General features: G+C 24.1%; 3 protein-coding genes across 8 annotated transcripts in view; 1 reads left to right on the plus strand and 2 right to left on the minus strand.

Moving 5' to 3' along the window:
* Positions 1-581: 581 nt before the first annotated feature.
* Positions 582-3,728, minus strand: LOC129615733 (DDB1- and CUL4-associated factor 11). Of its 4 annotated transcripts, none has more exons than XM_055531103.1 (10): positions 3,377-3,728; positions 2,809-2,878; positions 2,643-2,733; positions 2,295-2,568; positions 2,081-2,227; positions 1,833-2,023; positions 1,423-1,759; positions 1,200-1,355; positions 1,008-1,114; positions 582-924 (listed from the first exon to the last, which is right to left on the minus strand). In XM_055531103.1, the coding sequence occupies exons 1-10, from the start codon at positions 3,426-3,428 to the stop codon at positions 787-789; spliced, it is 1,563 nt and encodes a 520-aa protein (XP_055387078.1). In that variant the 5' UTR covers positions 3,429-3,728; the 3' UTR covers positions 582-786. The 4 variants fall into 4 exon arrangements, with proteins under 4 accessions (XP_055387078.1, XP_055387076.1, XP_055387075.1 ...); XM_055531101.1 differs by having other exon boundaries at positions 2,791-2,878; XM_055531100.1 differs by having other exon boundaries at positions 2,643-2,742; positions 2,791-2,878.
* A 1,564-nt stretch (positions 3,729-5,292) lies between these two features.
* Positions 5,293-6,592, plus strand: LOC129615751 (translin). Its single transcript, XM_055531123.1, has 5 exons — positions 5,293-5,494; positions 5,559-5,580; positions 5,735-5,800; positions 5,863-6,075; positions 6,161-6,592. The coding sequence occupies exons 1-5, from the start codon at positions 5,420-5,422 to the stop codon at positions 6,481-6,483; spliced, it is 699 nt and encodes a 232-aa protein (XP_055387098.1). The 5' UTR covers positions 5,293-5,419; the 3' UTR covers positions 6,484-6,592.
* A 5,315-nt stretch (positions 6,593-11,907) lies between these two features.
* The window catches only part of LOC129615744 (myosin heavy chain, non-muscle), a 96,609-nt gene continuing 86,206 nt past the window's right edge, over positions 11,908-22,310 (minus strand). For 2 of the 3 annotated variants that reach the window (XM_055531114.1, XM_055531113.1), the window contains 6 exons: positions 22,030-22,122; positions 18,824-21,563; positions 18,454-18,758; positions 16,145-17,971; positions 15,918-16,081; positions 11,908-12,450 (listed from right to left, as the gene is read on the minus strand). In XM_055531114.1, the coding sequence (XP_055387089.1) occupies positions 12,303-12,450; positions 15,918-16,081; positions 16,145-17,971; positions 18,454-18,758; positions 18,824-21,563; positions 22,030-22,122 (5,277 nt within the window). In that variant the 3' untranslated portion in view covers positions 11,908-12,302. Of the gene's footprint in view, positions 12,451-15,156; positions 15,381-15,917; positions 16,082-16,144; positions 17,972-18,453; positions 18,759-18,823; positions 21,564-22,029; positions 22,123-22,310 lie in introns of those variants that run through there. The other variant, XM_055531115.1, reaches the window with a different exon arrangement.

Raw genomic sequence — 22,310 nt, forward strand, 5'->3', positions numbered from 1 at the left:
ACAAAGAATTTTTAACCTTCCAAGAGTATGAAAAAACTATTACAACTTGATAAGGATAAATTTTTGAATTCAAAAGTAAAAAAAAAACTGTACAAAAAATCTTGCATCAAAATTAAATACTGAGATATTTGGCTTATTAATTCAGCATCTTATGGGTAAAAGAAATGTATTTGGGATCGATATATAAATACGACAATATGAAGTGAATTGAATGTAAAAAATTGAAAAATAAAATTTTATCTTAAAAGAATAAGTTGAATTAAGAATTACATTTTCAGTTTAAATTTTAACTTAATATCTAGAAGTACAAATCTTTGTATCTTTGTACAACGTATAGATAAAACCATTGCTTATATCTTCAAACATTGCTACAAATAAAAATTATCCACTATTTCTGAAATAAAAAATTATTCATATTTTCTTAAAAACTCTTAAAATTTCCAAATTTATTTTGCTTCATTTTTCTCACAAAAATAAAAAATCAAAAACAATAAATATTTACATTTTTCAATTTTTCTGTTTAATTCAAATTCGTAAAATATTAATTGTAATTAATGGAAAAAAAAACACTAAAAGCCAAATTATATTCATATTTTTGTGATTAAAAAAAAAAAAACTAATTATTAAATTAATATTCAGAAATTAAATATTCTTAACAAGAAAAAGAAAAACTTAATTCACTTATGGTAACAATGTTTTATTAAGAAGACACCTCTAACAAATTATTTATTCTTATTTAAGTTTTATACATATTAGAAAATATATAAATTAATTCTATAGAAAATCTTATTCATAATTTTCATAAGCCCGTTTTTGTGCTAAACGCCTTGAACGTCTTAATTTCGATGGGTCTTCTGATGACATTGATTGGCGTCTTTTTAATTCATTACGCCTGAACACGACTAAATTTACATGAGAATCCCACTAAAATTATATTAAAATTTATTGTAAGTGGAAAAAAATTTATTCCTTGAATGAAATTCCTAACATAAAAATTTAAAACTTACAGAGCTCGAAATTATTTCATTTCTTACTGGATGCCAATCGAGATCACGAACAAGATCTTTATGACCATCAACCGTTTGTTTTATACATCCGGTAAGTACATCATATACTGTATACAAAGAATTACAGAGAATTAAAAGAAGAGTAACACATAAATACCCATTATATTAAAACAAATGAATTTTGTATTTTACTTATAATACGACCCGTCCCACAACCGCTATATATGTAACGTTGCCCTGTCGTTTCTTTGGGTGAGAATTTTGCTCTAATTAAAGTTTTTGCTACTCTATGACCCCGATAAGTCATTATACTTGAATCTCCATCTAAGTTTTCAGTTGGATTATAAACTAAAAATACATATGCATAAAAGATACAATTTAAAAGTAATTTAAAATATTAAAGAAATAATTTTACATTCTGCAGGCACTCTGTCAAAACGGTAATCCCAGCTATTAATTACTTTGACTACTGATTCTTTTTCCCTTGGAGATGTTCTTCGTATATCCCATAACTTAATACTTTGATCTTTTGAATTTGTTAAAAAGTGTCTATTATCATTTGCTGGATCTATATATGTTATTCCATCCAAATGGCCAACAAACAAACCCACTGATAAATCTGGTTTACCAGATGTAAAGCATCGTTTGTCCCACAATTTTATTACACCAGATTCACATCCACTAACAAATATATTTGGATCATCTCCAAGAAAACTAATAGCATTGGTATCGTTGTATCCATTAGTATCAGTCTAAAGATTTTCAACAGATTTGTATAAGAGATTACATTTGAACTTCCACTTTATAAAAATTAAATCTAATTACCGTTAGCTTGGCTACCCTTCGTCCCACCGTCCGATCATACATATGGATTGAAGCTTCATTTGAACCACCAACCAAAAAATTACCACAAGGTGAAAAACGTACTGAAAATATGCAGGTACGAATACCTTCAGGATTCATATGATGCCAATGAAATTCATCATTGCCTCGATCATGTAACGGAACCGTAAACACTAAAATTTCAAAAAAAGAATTATTATATGTGGTAACATTGTGCCTACATTTCTTACCATAGTCTGACCATGTTGAGTAAACAAAATATTCGCCACAAGGACTAAAATCCAAGTCTACTATACACCAGTGTACTTCTTGGGCTTGAATTTTATTAATTCTATGATACGTTCCTTTCGAAGAATCAAACACTCTAATAAAATGATCTATAATTAAAATTATTTTATGTTAAACTTATCAAAGCAAATATGTGTATTTATTTTTAGTATTCACCTTGACTTGCAATTACAAGCCTACTACCAATTTTATTAAATTTAGCGACATAAACTTGTCTATTTAGAGACATTAAACGTTGCGATTTATGATTTGGAATGTACAAATTAGATATTTGGCGATACGTATTTGTATGTAATTGTCCAGCTGGTTTTCTTCCCAAACCATTTTCCCGTTCTCTAATTAATTTTTCCAAAGACCATCTATCATCGGGTAAACTATTATCAGCTACCATATCACAATTTCTTTTGATTTCACGATATAATTCTGTATCCTATAAAATAAATTGCTGGTTACAGACTAATTCTAATGATGCTTATTTAATATCATTATTTTGTATTCGGTTACCTTAAATGTACTTAAATCTGGTCGTTTTCGTATAAAGGGCATTTTTTTGTTTGTACTGCTATAGCTCGGAACAGGATTACTTGTAATTATGCTAGAAATACTAACAATAAGTCAATATTATGCATTAATTTTTAAAAGGAATACGTACCCATGAAAAGATACATACCTTCGTAAATAATGAATGAAACTTTCATCGGTTCTAAAATTATCATCAGAATCAGATATATCAGAAGGAGCTAGAAAAACATTAGGAAATTAAAGGAAGTATTTCTAGACATTTAAAAAAATATTAGGAAATTATTCTGAAAACTCGAAAAATGGTAAAGAATCAACTTTTATGTTAAAGGATAAAAGTAACTAGTTTCTAATTTTTATATTTACAAACCAGTTACCCATTTGTGTTAGTAATATAGGTATTATGGGTGTTTATCAAATAAAACGATATGTTTATGATTCTTGAGGATAGTTAATATTGAATAATTTATGCCATAAATGTAATTTCAAATGAAAAAATCTGTTCTTTGAGAACCTTGAAATGTATTGGAAACTACATTTTTGTAAATTTTGCTTATATAAAACGTACAATGAGGTCATTCATCTGTTACTAAATTTGTTGCCTAGAGATTGAGCTTAATTCTAGCGAAAACCACGTGAAATTACCTTTATATATTGTATTACTAATATGAGTTTAACGAATTTCACAATTCTAATTATAATAGATCTTAATATCATACCATATCCGAATAAATCGTCATCTTCCATAACGCTTGAAGGATGGTTTCCCATATGATATTATTTTGCTCCTACTATTTTAAAAGGAATCAAAAATATTTGAAACTTGTTCATAAGGATATTTTTACTAATTTTTAGCACTCAAACTAATTTTTTTGTTAGTTAACAATTGTTTTAAACACAAATATAATAAACAAATTACGTAGATAAACTTATTTATATTTGTAAATAAATACTTATAACTTTCTAAATATATATTTAATTATTGGCTAACTTTATTTCAATGCACAAAATGTCAACTTAAAATTAAAATTTCCTAACAATTAATCAAATGTTTAATAAGAAGTTAGTTTAATTTGCACACTTTCTTTGTTGAAATTTCTTGGTTTTTAGTTTTTAAGAATTTCACGAAAAAAAACACAAAACAAAAACATATGACAGTCAGGGCTGAAATAGAAATTCCTTTAGAAAACTTGACACTTGACCAAAATGTTGGAAGTGTAAGCCCTGCTTAAAATTCAACATAAGCTTTAAAACATTACTGCTATTCCCGTAAAAGAAAAAAATACGGGCGTGTAAAATTTAATTTAAACATTTCTTTTCAATTAAATTTGCTGAAAACATTTTAAGTAGTAAGAATTAATTCGTGATTGAACTTAATATAAAATTTTCTTTGAAAACAGCATGAAATATTTATCGTAGCTCAATGAGAAAAGGAAAACTGGGAAATACAAATCATTTCCATAAAATACCGATCATATATTTGTCAACTAAATTACATGCGATTACCAAAAATACGGACTCGTATGAATTCCCGTAGCGAAGCTGAATTGTTTATTCCAATACGTTATTAAAAATTGGTACTGCCATGTGTTTCCAATTCGAAAATTTGATGAGGATTTTTTATGACCGAAATTCGAAACCTGTTTCTCATTAGCATGTAAACGATTTTAAAAAATTTTTAATCGTTTAATGGTTTTGGGGTTGATATTTTTTTGATTCCAAATTCAAAACTTATGTTGCCGAAATACATAACAATTTAATAAATTTATTTATGCCTGACAAATATGTGATTAATATTTTGATGGAAATGATTTGTATTTCCTAGTTTTTCTTTTCTCATTGAGCTATAATAAATATTTCGTGCTCTTTTGAAAGAAAATTTCAAATTAAGTTCAACCACGAGACAAAAATTAAGAAATAACTCAGTTGTCATTTCATGACAATCAACCAATTTTACATTTCGTTCGTTTGTTATGTACAATTCTCAACTATAAAAAACAAATTTACAAAAACAAATTAATAAAAAAAGTTTGTTATACTTGCAAGCAAATGAAATAAGATAGTCACGATTCTAATTTTAGAATAACTACATTAAAAAATAAGTGAGCTATCTTTTGACAAGGTCAAAGTATATTTTGTCTTTGAAGAGACTTTAAATTCTCTTTTTTTTATTTTTGTTTTTGACAAAATAGGATTACAGTGTAACAAAAATTAATAAGGTTTTATTACTTTTGTAATTCTCTGATTAATTAAAGAAAATCTGTCAAAGAAAAAAAAATTTACCGATTTTCAAATTCGTATGTATAGTAAAGTAAATCAATTTAGTTAAAACATAGTATTTTTTTTGTTTCTTGAGGGGATCTTTATACGGAGGGGTATTCATAGATTTTAGAGTTGATACATTAAAATATTTTCTTAAGACTGAGATCAATTTAAAAATATCAATAAATCAAAAAACATATATGTAATTCATTTAATATGTATAATAAGCTCAAATTTGCGTTTCACAGCATTGCAAATGTAACATCCCTATAACATTGACAGTTTGTGCAATGTAGCAAACTAGTGCGATGCATCCATTAAAAATTTTTCATTTCAACCTAATTGAAAACGGCAACTCTTGCTAATGCTTCAAAATATTGACCCGTTTGTTTTGGTTCTGAAAGAATTGTTCACCGGTAAATGTTGACCAATATTATTTAATTTACGATTTAAGATTATAATCATTTCCACCTTAAATAAATATTTCAACAAAGGTAAATATGAGTGAATTTATTAAAAATGAAATATTTGGAAAATATCAAGATTACCTCAACAACGAGCAGGAATTACGTGAAGTAAGAATATTTTATTAAAATAGCTTCATATTCATTATTAAAAATTTTTTATTTTTTTTTTTAGAAAATACGTGTTGTTACTCGAGGTAAGTTATTTACTGCTTTAAAAAAAAAAATCTCTAATTAAAACTATTTCATGTATAATATCAATAGCACAAATGTGTAATAAGCATTAAGAATAACACTTAGTTTTTGAAAAAATTATTTTTATTTTACTTTATGTTTTTTGTTTCCATATAGAATTGGAACAACACAGCAAAGAAGCAATAATCCAATTGCAAGTAATTCACAGTGATATTCAAAATAGTAAGTTTATTTTGTTTTTAAAACCTTACGAATTAATAATTCCCATTTCTTGTGCTATGTAGTTGGAAACGCTTGTATAGAAGCAAGAAAAATTTTCGAAACCTGTAAGAACAGTTATTCAGATCTGGCTAAACTTGTCCCAATTGGTCAATATTATAGATATAACGATCATTGGTCATGGACAACACAAAGGATAATATTTTTAATTGCTTTAACTTTTTATTTAGAAACTGGAACATTGGTATCAAGAGAAGAAGCAGCAAGCATACTAGGCCGTGAGTTTTTTTTTTTTTTTTGTTTTTGTTTTCCTTATTTAAAGAAAGAACGAAATCAACTTATTATTTGTCATTTTTATTTCAGTTAAAACTTCACAACAAGAAGGCTTCAGTTTAGATATTGAAGATTATTTAATGGGAGTTTTGCAAATGGCTTCAGAACTTTCACGTTTTGCGACAAATTCTGTCACTCTAGGTGATTATGAGCGTCCACTTCAAATTTCTCGATTTATTGGTGATTTAAATTCTGGATTTCGTTTATTAAATTTAAAGAATGATTCTTTACGTAAACGTTATGATGCTTTAAAATATGATGTTAAGAAGGTTGAAGAAGTTGTCTATGATATCAGTATCAGAGGTTTGAAGGCTTCGAACCCAATATCAACTTCAGAAAAACCAGCTGAATAAGATTATACAAAATATTTTTTATATGAAATCAAACTAATATTTTTCTCATTTTTATAAAATATTTAATGTATTTCTATTATTTCAATAAAGTTTCAATTTTCATAATTAATTTTGTTTTTTCTTTTTTTTTTTTGTTTGGAAATTATATTATGTTTCATTGGTATAATATTCTAATATATGTAATGTATATAAATGGTATTTTTCTTGTTTAATTTTCTTTTTTTTTTGTAAAATCTACTACTTTGTTCCGTATTATAATAAAATTTTCTGTATTCGAAGACATAAGATTTAAATAACTATATTTGTGAATTTAAATTGTAAAAAGGTTCATAATAAAGTAGTATTAAAATACATTATAATTAATTGGGTGAAAGCAATCAAAAAATTAAAAAACAACAATACATTATTATATTCATATAGAAAGCGTAATATAAATTTTTTCTTTATTAAATTTTTTTTACTTAGTTTTTTTTTTTGCACTCGTTAATTATGTTTTTATTATTTCCACGCAAAAAAGGAATTAAACTAACAAATAAGAAAAAATAAAAATTAAAATTGTACCCATATATTGCAAATTAATGCATTATATAATATAATGAAAAATAAAACACAAATATTAAATTTTATTTTTATAGTATAAAAATTGCTTTTCTTATTTATTTTTGTTTTTTTTTTTATAATTTGAAAGAATAATACATTTAGTTAATATTTTTATTAATAATACATAATAATTTCTTAGTTTTGGAAACAAAACCTAATAATAAATCAAAAAGGTATATTAAAAATTTTTGTTTTTTCTTCATAAATCTTGAAATTACAAAATTAGAATATAAGTACTCATGCGATTCGGGCAACTATAAAATGTATATAGCTATATATCAAAATAACTTATTTGTTAGCATAATAATATTTTTATTACATTATTCCATAGTATATTTTATTAAAAATTTTTTCATTTTAAATTTAAACCGTACTTAAATTTTAACTAAAATTGTTTTAATTTACTTAATACGATGGCTTTTTCATGTAATGTAATCATGTTTTTAATTTCTTTAATTTTAATGTTTTTAATTTCTATATTAACTTGACGTATATATATATATATATATATTATATTAAGGTTAAAATTAAAAAAAAAAAAACTATCTATATTTTGCAAACTGTTTTTTTTATGTATTATGGTAGATTCAGGCATCCTTTGATTTTTTCTTAAAATAACTTTTGTATGTTGTTAATAATATCCATATAATGTAATTAAAGAACAAAAAGAATTAAAAAAAACGATGTTAAGACCATATTTATAAACTGACCAAATTTATTTTTTTATAATTTCCAAGTTTTAACCCTAATATTATATACATACATAAATATCTCTTAAACATATTAAGAATCGATGTCAATTAATTTTTATTTTTTGGTCTACACTTGTCTAAAAAGAACTTTTAACGAATATTTAATTTGAAAGAGGTACATACAGATATTGGGAAAATAGAATAAAAACTTTAGTGACTCTTATTAAGACTATGTACCAGATTATCGAGGGATAATTGTAAATAAAGCAAAATTTTTTCAATATTCTCTTCTCATTTGCTATTCTTATAAATGATGAATCAATATATCTTATAAAAATAATAATAATATGAAGAAATTAAAAATTAGAGCACAAATTACATAAATTATATTGAAACTATTTAATTTTATTTAATAAATTTACCCTCTTTTATCTTTTTTGAAAAGTACAATAACAATCGACTCATATTTTAAAATTAACATTTTCCTTAATATATTTTAAAATATTTTTTATAATGAAAAAAATTTTTCAGAAAAATCTATCTGAAAAATACTTTTCAAAAAAGGATTAAAACTCGGTATTATGCCATATTGAATTCTAACAAAAAAGGGAAAACAAATTAATGATTGTCAATTCAATAAATTATTTTTTTCGTACAAAAAAAAAATTATATTATTAAAATATAATATACATAATATTATTATATAAAACTTCATGCTCATTAATTATATTATTTTATATTATAAGTATGAATAAGAATAAACAAAAAAAAAAGTCGGAATGTTTTTTAATTGAAATACGATATGATTTTTTTTTTAAATTGAAATATTTCAAACATTTCATAAGAAAATTAATTGATTTTACAAAAAAAAAAATACTAAAAATGAAAAATCGATTTTATTTCAATTAAAATAATTAATTATCTTCACAATTATTCATATGACTTAGGGCAACTAGCGAACTTTTTGCTGTCAATTTTGTATTCTTCTTTTCGGTAAAAAAAATTATTTTCTAAAGTGAGAATCTTTCAAATTTCATTTTGGTAAACAACCAAACATAATATTTTGTGAATAATTGCATAAAATACTGATTTTGTTATTTGTGTAAGTACATTAGCTTTCTTGAATTGTAATAACATATAAACTAATAAAATTATAATATTACGGCTAAATCAGGAATAGATGTAAAAACTTTAAAAATTTACATTTGATTCTAGAAAACTTTTAATTTTAGTAAAATATAAATAGAAACATAAAAGAATCGTATGAATCTTTTATGTTTGTTTCTATTTTTAAGAAAAGAGAAAGAAACGTAAAAGAATCGTATTTCAGCTTTTCATTATATTTTTATTTTTTCATATTTTTTTATTTAATTTTTAAAATAGGAATATAAATTCAAATAGAATAATAATATCTTCATTAATATATATTTCAATTTCAATTTAATATCAAATGTACCACAATATAATAAAGGAAAATATTCTAATATTTCACAAATTCTTATGAAAGAACGATTGAAATTGACATTTTTACAAAATATCGTAATACCATAGCAATTTTTTTTTTTTCATTATTTGCACGACATACAGTCGAGCACGTTTGCAACATGCACATAGCAAAACTCCTTTATGTGCAATAAAAAATTGATAAATGCACAAAAAATCATGCTATTCAGAGCGTGTTCGACGTGTGTACATAAACGTGTTCGACTGTATTACTTTTGTATACTTCAATAAACCGGATCTGTCTACCGGATTATGTGCTCTACATTAATATTTTACTGTCAGCTTACTCAAAGCACCATAGACAAAATAAAAATGTTTTTTTTTTTTCTTTTATAACGTTTTATAAAATTTCTAGTTAGAATGTTTGTTTTAGGTATATACATTATATATTCACTTACTTTAATCCAAGTAAAATAAGATCACAAAAACAAAAAAAAAAGTATAACAAAAATTTTCTTGACAATTCCAAATCAAGCAACCTAAAATCTTTGAATATTTAATTATTTGACTAATTAAGTTTTTTCAACTATGTCTTATAAGTTTTTAATATTTTATTGGAACAACTTTTTGTTTGGCAAAATTTTTTAACGCAATGGAAATTGTTGATTTTTATGATTTTTTTCTGTTTCTTTTTTATTAATAAGTGAATATATAAAAACTATTTAAGTGTACTTCCCATTTCAAAAGTTTATGTGGAAAAATTGTAAAAATAATTTTTATTTGATGTTGCATTAAACTGGTGCTCACTGTTTTTGCAGGAAGTTATGTTTTAAATAATTAATTTAACTAAAGTTTAATTGTAAGCTCAAAACTCTTAGAAAAATATGAATTTAAATCGTTCTAAATTAAGAAAATTTTTTTTGTGAAAAATATTTAAAATGTTGGTAGAATATCAAAAAAAATCATAAATAATTATTGAATTTCTTGATATTTCAATTTAATGATTTAATTGAGAAAAGTTTCTTCTTTTAAAGCCGTTATACAAATTAAAATATACATATAATAGGAATTAGGAAAAGAAAGAAAGATTAAAACGAGAGTTATTAGAGTGTGAAAAAAACTAGAAAAGTTTACTTTAATTAAAAAGTAAAACCCTTTTTAAATTCGTTTAGTTACTTTATTTGTTCTGTATTTTTATTTATTTTGAAGCTGGTAACTACGTAAAAGCAGATAAGATGGCACTTTTCAGTAATATATATATATATATATATATACTTTTTTTAATGTAAATGTAATTAATTTTATTAATATTATTTAATATTTTATAATTTTAAAGTTGATTCATTTAAATGGATTTCATTTGGAAAATTAAAAATATAAATAAAAATTATAAAATTTATAATTTATAAAATTATTTTATTGAACATTAAAAAAAAAGAAGTTATTATACAGAATAAAATCAAAACTTTATTATTACTTATTTATATTTTATATATATAGCTTTTTAGCTTTTGTTTTTGTTTGTTTTTTTTTTGTTTTTTAATTTATAATGATTGGAATTATTATATTTATATATATATATATATATAAATATATATTTTAATTAATAGTTTTTTTAGAAATACGTGTTATTATTTGTTTTATTTTTTAGAACCGCAATTTTTGATTGTTTAAATTTATTATTTTTCAACTTATTTTTAATATTAACATTATTTATGTGTTAACTAATTAACAAAAAATAATACAATATATATATATGTATATGCATAAAAAATTTTATATGCATTTTATATGAAATATATTTTTAATTTTCTAAAAAAAAGTTAAAAATGATTTTGAAAGCAAGATAATAATAATATAAAATTTCAAAAAAAAAAATTAATATTAAATCTATATTAGAGACGAAAATTATGTATTATAAAATAAAAAAATATCTGTTTTTGGAAATGATTGTATTTTTTAAAATTAGAAATTAGCTAAACGACAATTAAGAATTGTAGATAATTTAATATATACCAATAAATTTAGCAGTATTAAGAATAGAAAACAAAAACATTAGGAGACAAAAAAAAAAATTTACAAAATACTTAAAATTGATAGAACAAACCAAATTTATTTTGTAATTAAAAAGTAACAAAATAAATGGAAAATTTGTTAAATTTAAAATATGCCGAGGAGAAAAAAAAAATTTTTAAATGGAATTACTTTAAATTTTGTTCTATTTAAAACAGCATAATATGGAATAAACAAAATATAAAAATTATTTATTGATGATATTTAAATAACATAAATATGAAAGAAAATAAAAAGCCAAGTTAAAAAATAAAAGAAAATAAATTTTATAATTTACTCTCCAAATTCAAAAAATAATAAATGCATTTTGTTATGAATTACTATAAAATTTCAAAGTATTATTCTTATTATAATTATTTTTTATATTTTATAACTACAATAAAAATATCAATTAAGAATTGGATTTTATTTGATTTCATGTTTACATTTTTATTAGAATTATTTTAATTAATATTCGTATAATTGTTATTTATAGTTTTATTTTTTTTTATAATTTTAATATTAAATGTTTTTGTTTTTTAATTTGTTTTTGTATTATATGATTTTAAAGACTTAATATTATTAAAAAGATTTGTTGGTTTTTTTTTTTCTTTTATATTTTTTTTTTGTTGAATTATTTAATTTTCATACATATAATAAATATAAATGTATATATTTATAAATGTTTTAATTGTATTTCTTTTGTATTAATAATATTATAAAAATGATTTTTTTTTTAATTTTATTGATTTAATAATATAATCAACTTGTTTTTTTATTTTAAATAACTTTTTCTTATAATGAATAAAAAATTTTTTTTTTGTTTTTTTGTAATTTATTTTTTTTTTTATATTTTTTGTTGAATATTTATGTAAAATATTTTTCTTATACAATTTTTTTTTAATTTTTTTACTTTGTTTTTTTTTTTTTCTTTTATTTGTTTTAATTTTGTAATTATTAGGAATAATTATTATTTTATATATGTATATATTATTAATAATGTTGGTTACAATGACCATTGATGTTGTTATGTCAATTGCCTGAATCTTCACCATCAATTGATTCATCCTGTACTGATGAGCTATCATCACCACCTCCTCCACTACCCCCACCAGTAACCCCACCGGCACGTTTAGATGAAATACGTGACGAACTCAAGCCAATACCGCCAGTTGTACGTCTAAAAAAAAATATAATTAATTTTAATCATTATATAAAATTAGTTTTTTTTTGTTAACTATTTTAACGGAAATGTGTTAATGATTAATGGACATAATGTAATGAGCATATAGGGTCATAAAAAACAGGAAAATATGTATACTTAAATTCTATAAAAAAAAAGAATATTTTATAAGTGACAATTATGAATTTTTATTAGTACTAAATCGAAATATTTTTAAACGTAATTTATGAACAACAAGAAATAAATTTTAAAACAAATAAAGTAAATAAATTTAATTATATTAAATTTTAATTAATTACATTATATAAAAATAAATTTACTTGAGTAAATTTTATTTTTGTGATAGAAAATTCAATTATTTTAAACTTTTATTCTTAATTTATAAATGAAAATCTTCGATTTATGTAGTGCAATTAAAAAATCATAATTGGCCCTTTATAAATTATTATTATAAAATATTTATATAGATTTAATTAAAAACAAGTTATTTGATTGAGAAGAAATCAGATTAACTTCTTTTTATAAACAAAATAAAATATTTCTTTAAATATCATGCAAAGTAAAAATTATTACAATAAAATAAAATCATTTAAACTAATAAAAAATCAATTAAGGCGTAGAGTACATACTTAATTCAAAAAAAAAAAAAATAAAACTAAAAAAGGGAAAACAAAAGAAAATTTTAATTACATAGGTACATTGTTTTAAAATTATTTTAATACAAATTTAATTATAAAACACAATTAACAAAAAAAAATTTGAAAATCGAAAATAAATAAAATTATATAGACAACTTATAACTTAATGAAGGTGAACAATTTCTAACAGCGCCAAGTTTCTGTTTTTAATGATTTAAAATTTGAAATTTATTTTCTTTTTCTTTACTTTTTGAATAATACTATTAGTATCTTATTGTAATCAAACGCTTATTCAATACGAAGAAGATTCATACAATTCCCTTTCCAATTTTTTTTTAATATATAATTTTTAATAAAAAAAAATTTATTTCTTTCTTAGAATATCTAGTTTTACTTTCTGCTTAAAATTTATTTTTCTTTGCCTCTTAAATTATTTTTCTAATTTTAATAATAAATTATTGGAACAGTAATGTTCTATATATTAAAAATAGTGTATTTCTAAATAAAAATTTTTTTTTTGCTTCAAAATAATTTCATTAAATAATATATTAATATTAATACAAAATAGAAATAAAAATAGAATCTTTCAAAGAAAAAAAAAAATTAAAAATCTGACAATACTATTATGATTCAGTTATATTAATACATCTAGTTAACTAGCAATAAATTCTTCAAAAAGAATTAAATATTAAAAAATATCAAAATAATGCCGAAAGAAATTTATACATTATTATTAATTATATAATAGTTATTATTTTGGAAAATATTACGTAAAGGTTAAATTATTTTTGACATTTCATTTTATTATTAGTTTGTTATTAAATATATAAAATATTTGAATTAAACATTTAAAAATTAATTTTTAAGGTAAATCATATTTTTTAATTAAAAAATAAAATTTTACAAATTATTTCATTTTCCTTTTATTTTGAAATAGGGTTAATAAACATTTTAGAAATAAGAAACACATGAAAATATTATTATGTATGTATATTGAATGAACTCACTTACCAAATAACTAAATATAAAATTATATGAAAAATATTATGAAACTATACATATAATATTTTTTACTTTATATAAAATCAGGTATAATGTAATATTATAAGTTTTGTGACAGCCATAAAATTCAACAGGGATTAATATAATAAAATTTAACATCAGAATCAGATAATGATTTTGAAATTCTATTTGGAGAAACTGTAAGCGAATAGTTTTAAAAAAGGAAATAATTAATATTAAATTTTAGGTTCGCATTTCTTACAATTGTAAACAATAAAATTATTAATAGTTTTATATTAATTTCTAACAATATTTTAATTTATAATATTATACATTATTAAAAAATTACAAAATATATTCTTAAGTTTTGGGCAAAAATTAATAATAATTTAATAAAAATTTCTGTACACATTATAGCAATAAATAAACGAATTAACATACCGATGTACTAAACATGAAATACTTAAAAATTTGTTAAAATAATTTTTTTTATAATAGATATTCGATTGTTTTCCATACTATTAAAGTTTTTACATTTTTTAATGTAAAAACTAGATAAAAATATTCTATATTTTCCTATATATTTTATATTTTCTTTTTTAATTTGGCGTTTCTATTATGAATATAATAAAATTCTTTTGGGCAAATTTTAATTAACAAATCAATTATTCAAGAGATTTTTCTTTTCATATCAATCTCAAAAATTCCTGGATTTATGAAACCCTTAAAAAAATTATTATATACAGTTGATAATATACAGTAATTCCTAGCTTATAGACTTTTTTGGAACCGAAAATTTCGGACTTTAAGCGAAAGATTACTGTATACAAATATATTTTTTTCATTAATTTTGATCTCTAGTGGAAAAATTACTATAGTTGTGCATTTTTTTTTTCAAACTAAGTGTTAATAATACTATCAATAAAAAATACTTATTTTACAAAATTAATTATAATATAATATAGAAACGAATTTATATTTAATGCTCGTTTCTGTAATACACGTAAATCACACAGTAAAAAACGGGAAGGAAAAGAAAAATGGGAAGAAAAAAAATTTGATTTTTTTTTTCTTTAATTTAAAAACAAAGGGTAAAAACTTAAATCCAAACCACAACAAGAAATCCATTAGGATTTTCATACTCGGTATTTGGAATTATAAAATTTATTTTAAGTAAATTTCTCTGGCTTACATTTTACTTACAGACCCTCGCAATTCATTATTAATTTAGCATCCTTTTTTGGTGAATAATTTTTAGCCTTTTCAGTTTCAGCTACTTGTATTGCTCTTTAATAATGATTTTTATTTATTTTTATTATTTTATTTTTATTCATATTGACTTTATAATTAAAAATTAAATATCTAATACCATAGTATTGTATGTATCTTTGAGAATTGTGACTTTTTTGGTAATTTTTCATGTTCATTTCTAATTTTATAAAGAAAATCACAAAATTATATTTCATGTTCAACAATTTAATTAAAGTTTAATTTAAAATTTTGAAGAAAGTCAATTACTATAATATTTATTGTAAGGTCAAAAATTATTGGTTCAAATGAAAATGTTTGATATAATTTTGTGGTCCTATTTCTATTTTATTGATTTAAAGAAATTTGTTGCATTTCTCCCGTACTTAACTACATATTAACATTTTTTTTTTTAATTTATCAAAAATATTGCTTAAAATTTGATAAAATTAAAAATAAACGTGATAAAATTATGATGTAAAATAAAAATTAGGTCAATAAAAATAATTGATTTAATTTATGTAAATGTTAAAGTGTTTCTTTTTTACTAATACGTTATATGTATTAACATCTTACCTTAATTTTGTTTTTAGTGAAGTAACTTCTCTTGTAAGTGCTTCATGACTTTCCAACATATCTTCATATTCGCGCTGTGCTTTTCGTTTTTGTGTTTTTTCTTTTTGAATTTCTTCTTCTGCCTCATCTAAATTCCGTTTAAGCATTTTATTTCGACCATTAAGCTACAAAATAATAAAAAATCAAATTTTAGAAATAAATTTTTTTTATATTTCTTTTTTTTTTACTTTTTCAATTTGCTCTTTATATTGATCTGCATGTCTTCTTTCATCTTCAATATTCATTGTTAATTCCTTTATCTTTTTATCCAATTTTCGATTGGATTTCTGTTGAATAAGACGTTCTTTTGTTTCACTCTCCAATTGCTCTTCTAAATTTGATATTTTTGATTCCAAACCGGCTATTGTTGCTTTCACTTTAGTACGTTGAGCTGTTTCAATTTCAGCTAATTTAGCTTTTAGCTCTTTATTTTGACGTTCCAACAGTGCTCTAGTATTCTCGTTCTTTTGTGAATTTGATTTTTCGGTTGCTAATTCGGTTGATAATTGTTCAATTTGTAATTGAGCTTTTCGACTACGATCTAATAGCACTTCTGAATTTGATTGTTCTTCCTCTAACTCTTCTTCTAATGTTGTTATTCTTGCTTCTAAACGACGTTTTTCATCGATCATTAACGAACCCTTATTTGTGTTCGCATTAATTTCTTCCAATAATTCTTCACGCTCTGTTTCAGCTGTTCTTCTAGCACGTTCAGAGCTAGCTAAATCTTCAGTTAATTGCATTACTTCGGCTTCTAATGCTTTAACTTTACGTTCAGCTTCTTTGCTATTAGCAGCCAATTCTTCTTTTGCTGCTTTTGCTTCTTCAGCATCACGTAAAGCATCTTTAACTTGACCTTGCAATTTCTTCGCATGTTTGAGAGCATCTTCCTTTACTTTATTATGCATTTCCATTGTAGTTTCCATTTCTTTTAAGTCACCTTCTAATTTTTTCTTCATAGCAACTGCAGTAGCACGTTGTTTTCTTTCTTCATCTAATTCGGCTTCCAAGTCGCGTAATTGTTTAACTAAACCGCGACGTTTTTCTTCGGCCTGTTCTTCTTTTGCTTGAATATCGCGTTCGAATTGTGATCGAAGTGCTTGCATATTAACTTCCAAGCGTAATTTAGCATCCTCCGTTAATTGTAAGTCATCTTCAAGTTCTTCGTTCTGGGCTTTTAATTCAGCAAGTTGACTTTCAAGAGCACGTTTAGCTTTTTCTAATTCATGTACATTCTTATCTGCAGTACCTTGGGTATTGGCCAAATCGTCAAGTTCGTTTTGTAAACCTTTACGTTTTGTTTCCAAATCTTCAATTTTTTCATACGCTTCATCTAATTCTCTAGTTAGTGATAATACTTTTGTTTCTTTTTCACGTGCTTCCCGCTCAGCAGTGTCACGTTCTTGAGCAATTTGCTCACTGATTGCTTTTTCCTCTGCTAAAATTTTGTCAAAGTTCTTTTGTTTCTTTTCTAGTTCCAAAACCTTAGTACGCTGAGCTTCCAATTCAATTGTAGCATCTTCCAATTCAGATTGGATTTTCTTTTTGCTTTTATCTAAACGATCATTCTGTGCAATAAGTTCTTTGACTTGACGTTCTAAAGCTTCAATTTCTTTATTAAGACGCTTCTTATTTTCTTCTAACTCTTTAACAACATCAGAATCTTCTTCAGCTTTCTTTTTATATTCTTGCATTGTAACATTAAGTTCAGAAAGCTTTCTTTCAAAGTTCTTCTTAGCTTCTTCGTCTTCTTCTAATTGTTCTTGTAATGCCTCTTTTTCAGATTCTAATTGCCTTATTTTTGAAGATAAAGATAATTTTTGTCGTGTTTCTTCTTCTAACAATTGCTGAGTTTCTGTTAATTGGCTTTCAATAGTATTGACCGATTTTACGGCCGCTGAAGCTTTCAAATCGGCTTCTTCTAGTTGTTGTGTAATATTTTCACATTCCTGTTGGAGTTTTGCACATTTTTCTTGCAACTCCGATCTGGCACGTTCAATTTCGGCTAATTTTACCTAAAAAATAATACAAATTAATTAATTTCAATAAACATTATAATGTCAAAGCTTTTTTTTATAAAAGTAAATTCTAAATTGATTTTTTTTACCATTCAATTATTATAATCTTTTTTCTCCAAATGGAAAACCAAGAATGGTATTGAATTTCGGTTGTTACAGAAAAATGGATAAATAATAAGATAATTAAACCGCATTATCTTGCAAAAGTTAGTATGTATTAGATATTAAAATATGGAGCGGGTTTAAATTTTAAGAAAAAAGATAAAGTAAAATAAAAAATCAGTACGTTAAAATTTTTTGTTGCTAAGCACAATAAAATATTGTTGTAATGTTGTTTGTCAAGAAAATTTTACTGTAATTTTAATGCTTGAAACTAATTTTCAAATATATATTTCATTCGATATACTTGATAATTACTTTAAAGCTCTATAAAAGAGGTTTAGTTGTAAAAGAAAAAAAACCAAAAAAGAAAAAATTACCTGCAGCTCTGCGATTTGCGATTCTGCTTGTTTTCTTCGGCGATCATTTTCTTGCCTAGAGCTATTTACATTCCTTAATTCTGTTGCTAAGTCAGCATTCTCTGCTTCTAAGGTCTGCTTCGTTTTCTCTAAAATGCCCTTATTTTTTTTAAGATTTTCTAATTGATCTGTGATAACATTGATTTCTTGAGCATGCTTATGTCTCATTTCTGACAAAAATCCTTCATGATTTTGAGTTTCTTCTTCAAGACTTTTCTTGAGTGTAGCTAATTCCTGCTCTCGTTTAGAACGTAGTTCTTGTTGAGCTTAAAATTTTAATTATAAGAATATACATAAAATTTTTTTTTTAAATAAAAGAGTATTAACATACCAGCAGTGGTATCTAAAGAATCCAATAGTTCATTTTTAAGAGCTTCCAATTCTTCACCTAAATCACGACGTATTTTTTCAGCTTTAGCACGTGCTGCTTTTTCTGCTTCCAAATCTTCTTGTAATTCGACTAGTTGTGATTCAACCTCACGCTGTATTTTTTGTGCCGCCGCTTTAGCTGCAGATTCTTCATCAACCCTCATTAATGATTGCGTTAACTCTTCTTCGCGTTTGGCTAATTGAGTTTGAAGTTCTTCAACCTGAACTCGACGTTCGTTGAGTTGTTCCTTAAGATCAGCAACTTCAGTTTCAATTTTTCTTTTCGTTCTGTCAGATTCTTGGCGTTGTTGTTGATCTTTATGTAAACGTTCTTCTAATTCGGATATGGTCGCTTCATGTTTTGCTTTCAGTTTTAATAAATGTTTAGCTTTTTCTTCTTCTTCAGCTAAAGTTTGGGATAAGTCATTGGCCCGTTCTTCTAAAACCTTTTTTTCTTTAAGCAGTTTTTGATTATGATCATTAGTAACGGCATAATCTTCTTCAAACTTCTTAATTTTTGCATCAAGTTGAACCTTCTCTAATTGAAGTTTTTGACGTGCGGCTTCTTCTTCTTCAAGCTGCTCCTCTAGATCTTGAATATTTAATTCCAATTTCTTTTTGTCATTAGCTAAAGTTAAGCTACGTTCTTCTTCTTCTTCAATACGAGCTTCTAATTCTTGCATCATGTCTTCTAATTCTTGTTTACGAGCCATGAGGCGAGATCTACTTTCTTCAGCTTCTGCACATAATTCGATTTCTGCTTGTAATTGCTCTGCTAAAGCAGTTTTTTCTTCCAAGGCTTGCTGATATTTCTTTTCATATTCTTGTGTGTTTTTAGAAAGTACTTCTAATTTTTCGCGAACTTGCTTAAGTTCATCTTCCTTTTGAACTAATTTTTCTTCTTGTTTTGTAACTTCTAAGAGCGGTTTCACTTTTGTGTACAAACGCCACCATTGCCAATTTCTCAATTTTAGATAAGCAGCACAATTTCTTTGAATGATTTTAATGGCATTTAATTGTTGTAATCGTTTTTGATAGTTTCTCCTGGCTAGAAATCCTCTGCAGAATGCTTGGAAATTTACAATCAAATCAGTTATTTTATAATCACGCTCTTCTTCTAAATGGGCTAGAACACCAGCACGGAAAAATATTTTTGATTGACCAACTCGGAACAAATTTTGATCTAATTCTAATGCTTGAATCATTTTTTCGCAAGCTTTTTTACCGTCCATAAATCCTTTTGGTATGACGTTTGGAGTAAGAAGCTCGTAACGTTGTCGGAATTCCTGGAAAGGAATGCGATTTGGGAAGCCTTGGCGGCAAATTCGTATTCCTTCGAGAACACCATTACAACGTAATTGATCAAGAACTAGAGGAGCATCAATTTTACCAGCACGCTTTTCATGATTTGGAATTATACATCTCACAAAATTAGGATTTGTATTTCGTAATGTATCCATTAATTTTGCTAATTGTTCTTTATAAAGGTGTGATACTGTTCGGAACATACCTTTACGTGTTCTGGCACCAAATTGAGTATCAGTCAAAGCTTGTTGCGCCATACCAACAATTTCAGCATCTTTCCATATATTAACAACAAATGGATCTTGTGATGCTTGTAATAATGATACAACATTTTCATTCAATGGATCCATGTTCTTCATTAACCACTTCTCAGCTGAATAATCAACCTTGCCAGCGTAATGTACGATAGCAAAATCTGCAACGCCACGAAAATCGGTTTTCATGAATTTTGGATGCATTGAATGAGCTGATACCAATTTATCAACAAATGTTTTATCAGTTGCTTTAGGGAACCAACATTCTTCATCCAATAAAGCCATAATTCCACCAGGTTTATCGATTAAATCGATTGTCGGTTGTAAATCTAAACCAAAATCAATAAATTTCCATTCAATACCTTCACGTTGATATTCTTCTTGTTCCAAGATAAACATGGTGTGATTAAACAGTTGTTGAAGCTTTTCATTTGTATAATTGATACATAATTGTTCAAATGAATTTAATTCAAATATTTCGAAACCAGCCATATCTAATATACCAATAAATGAGGCACCTTGTCTTTTTGTTCTATCTAATGAACGATTTATTCTATTTACAAGCCATTTAAACATTCTTTCATAACATGCTTTCGCTATTGCTTCAACAGCAAATTCAACTTGCTCTTTTGTTTGTGCTTTTGTAACAAAATCTCTACCAACTTTAATACGTGGAGTTAAAAATGCTTTTGTCATATCAGTTACATTTAAACCTAATAAATGGGCAATTTTTTGAGCTACTGTATTATCTGGTAATGTAGCTTGATCACTATTACGTTCCTGACGGAATTTCATGCACCCAAATAATAATACAGCACTAACAATACGAAATATTGAATTAAAATCATCATTTGTCATTCCCATAATATTCATTGATTTAACAGTTGATTGAAATTCAGCATAATCATCAACACCAGGTACTGGAACTGAACCATTTGATAAAAAGTTATATGTTTTTATATCATCTAATATGAATTTTTCTTTTTGTTCAGGTGATGCACCAGCTAATAACTGATAAAATATATGGAATGTTCTTTCATCTTTGGCCTGACGAATGGCACGTGATTTTTCTAATAGATATGTTTCAATATTGGCACCGGATATATAACCAGATGCATCAAAATTAATACGAATAAATTTACCCTTAAAAATGAAAACAATATAATAAGCAAAAAAAAAAAAAAAACAAAAAGAAAAAATTTTTAATTAGAAATTAAAGAATATTTTTAATAAAAAAATTGTTTTATTATAAAAATCATTTCGAAATTTTATTATCTTGTGTTGCAAAGTTTAAAAAATAACTTTAATCATATTTTAAAGCTAATTTTTAATTTCATTTAAAACTGCAAATTTTTGACTAATTTTAGATTTTATAATAATAGGCACGCTGGCCTGATTAGTATAACATTAAGGTTTTTTTTTTAATAAAATTTGAAAATACGGTGTACATTTTTTAGATTTGTTCTTTGTAAATTTATGAAGTTCATTTTTATTTAATTTGCATTGATTTAACATAATTTTTTTAATTAAATTAATTAAAGTCACAAAATATTTTAAGATATTTCAAAACAATTTGTTAAATTTAGGTTTTTTGTTCTTTAATACTTACAAAACGTGATGAATTGTCATTTTTAACAGTTTTTGCATTACCAAATGCTTCTAAAATTGGATTGGCTTGCAACAATTGTTGCTCAAGTTCACCCTAATAAAAATATAATAATAAAAAAAAAGAAAAGAAAACAAAATACTTTATTAATTTTACTGTTATGGTATTTTTTTTTTGAAATCAACAAAAAAGAATATACAAAAAATTTTTTTTTATTGAAATTTGGGTAACGTTTCCGCAAAATTAATAAAATAAAATTAAATTTTAATAAGGTCTCATGCAAA

The sequence above is a fragment of the Condylostylus longicornis genome, unplaced genomic scaffold (genome assembly GCF_029603195.1).
Source record: "Condylostylus longicornis isolate FDR11 unplaced genomic scaffold, ASM2960319v2 ptg000145l, whole genome shotgun sequence".
NCBI lineage: Eukaryota > Metazoa > Arthropoda > Insecta > Diptera > Dolichopodidae > Condylostylus > Condylostylus longicornis.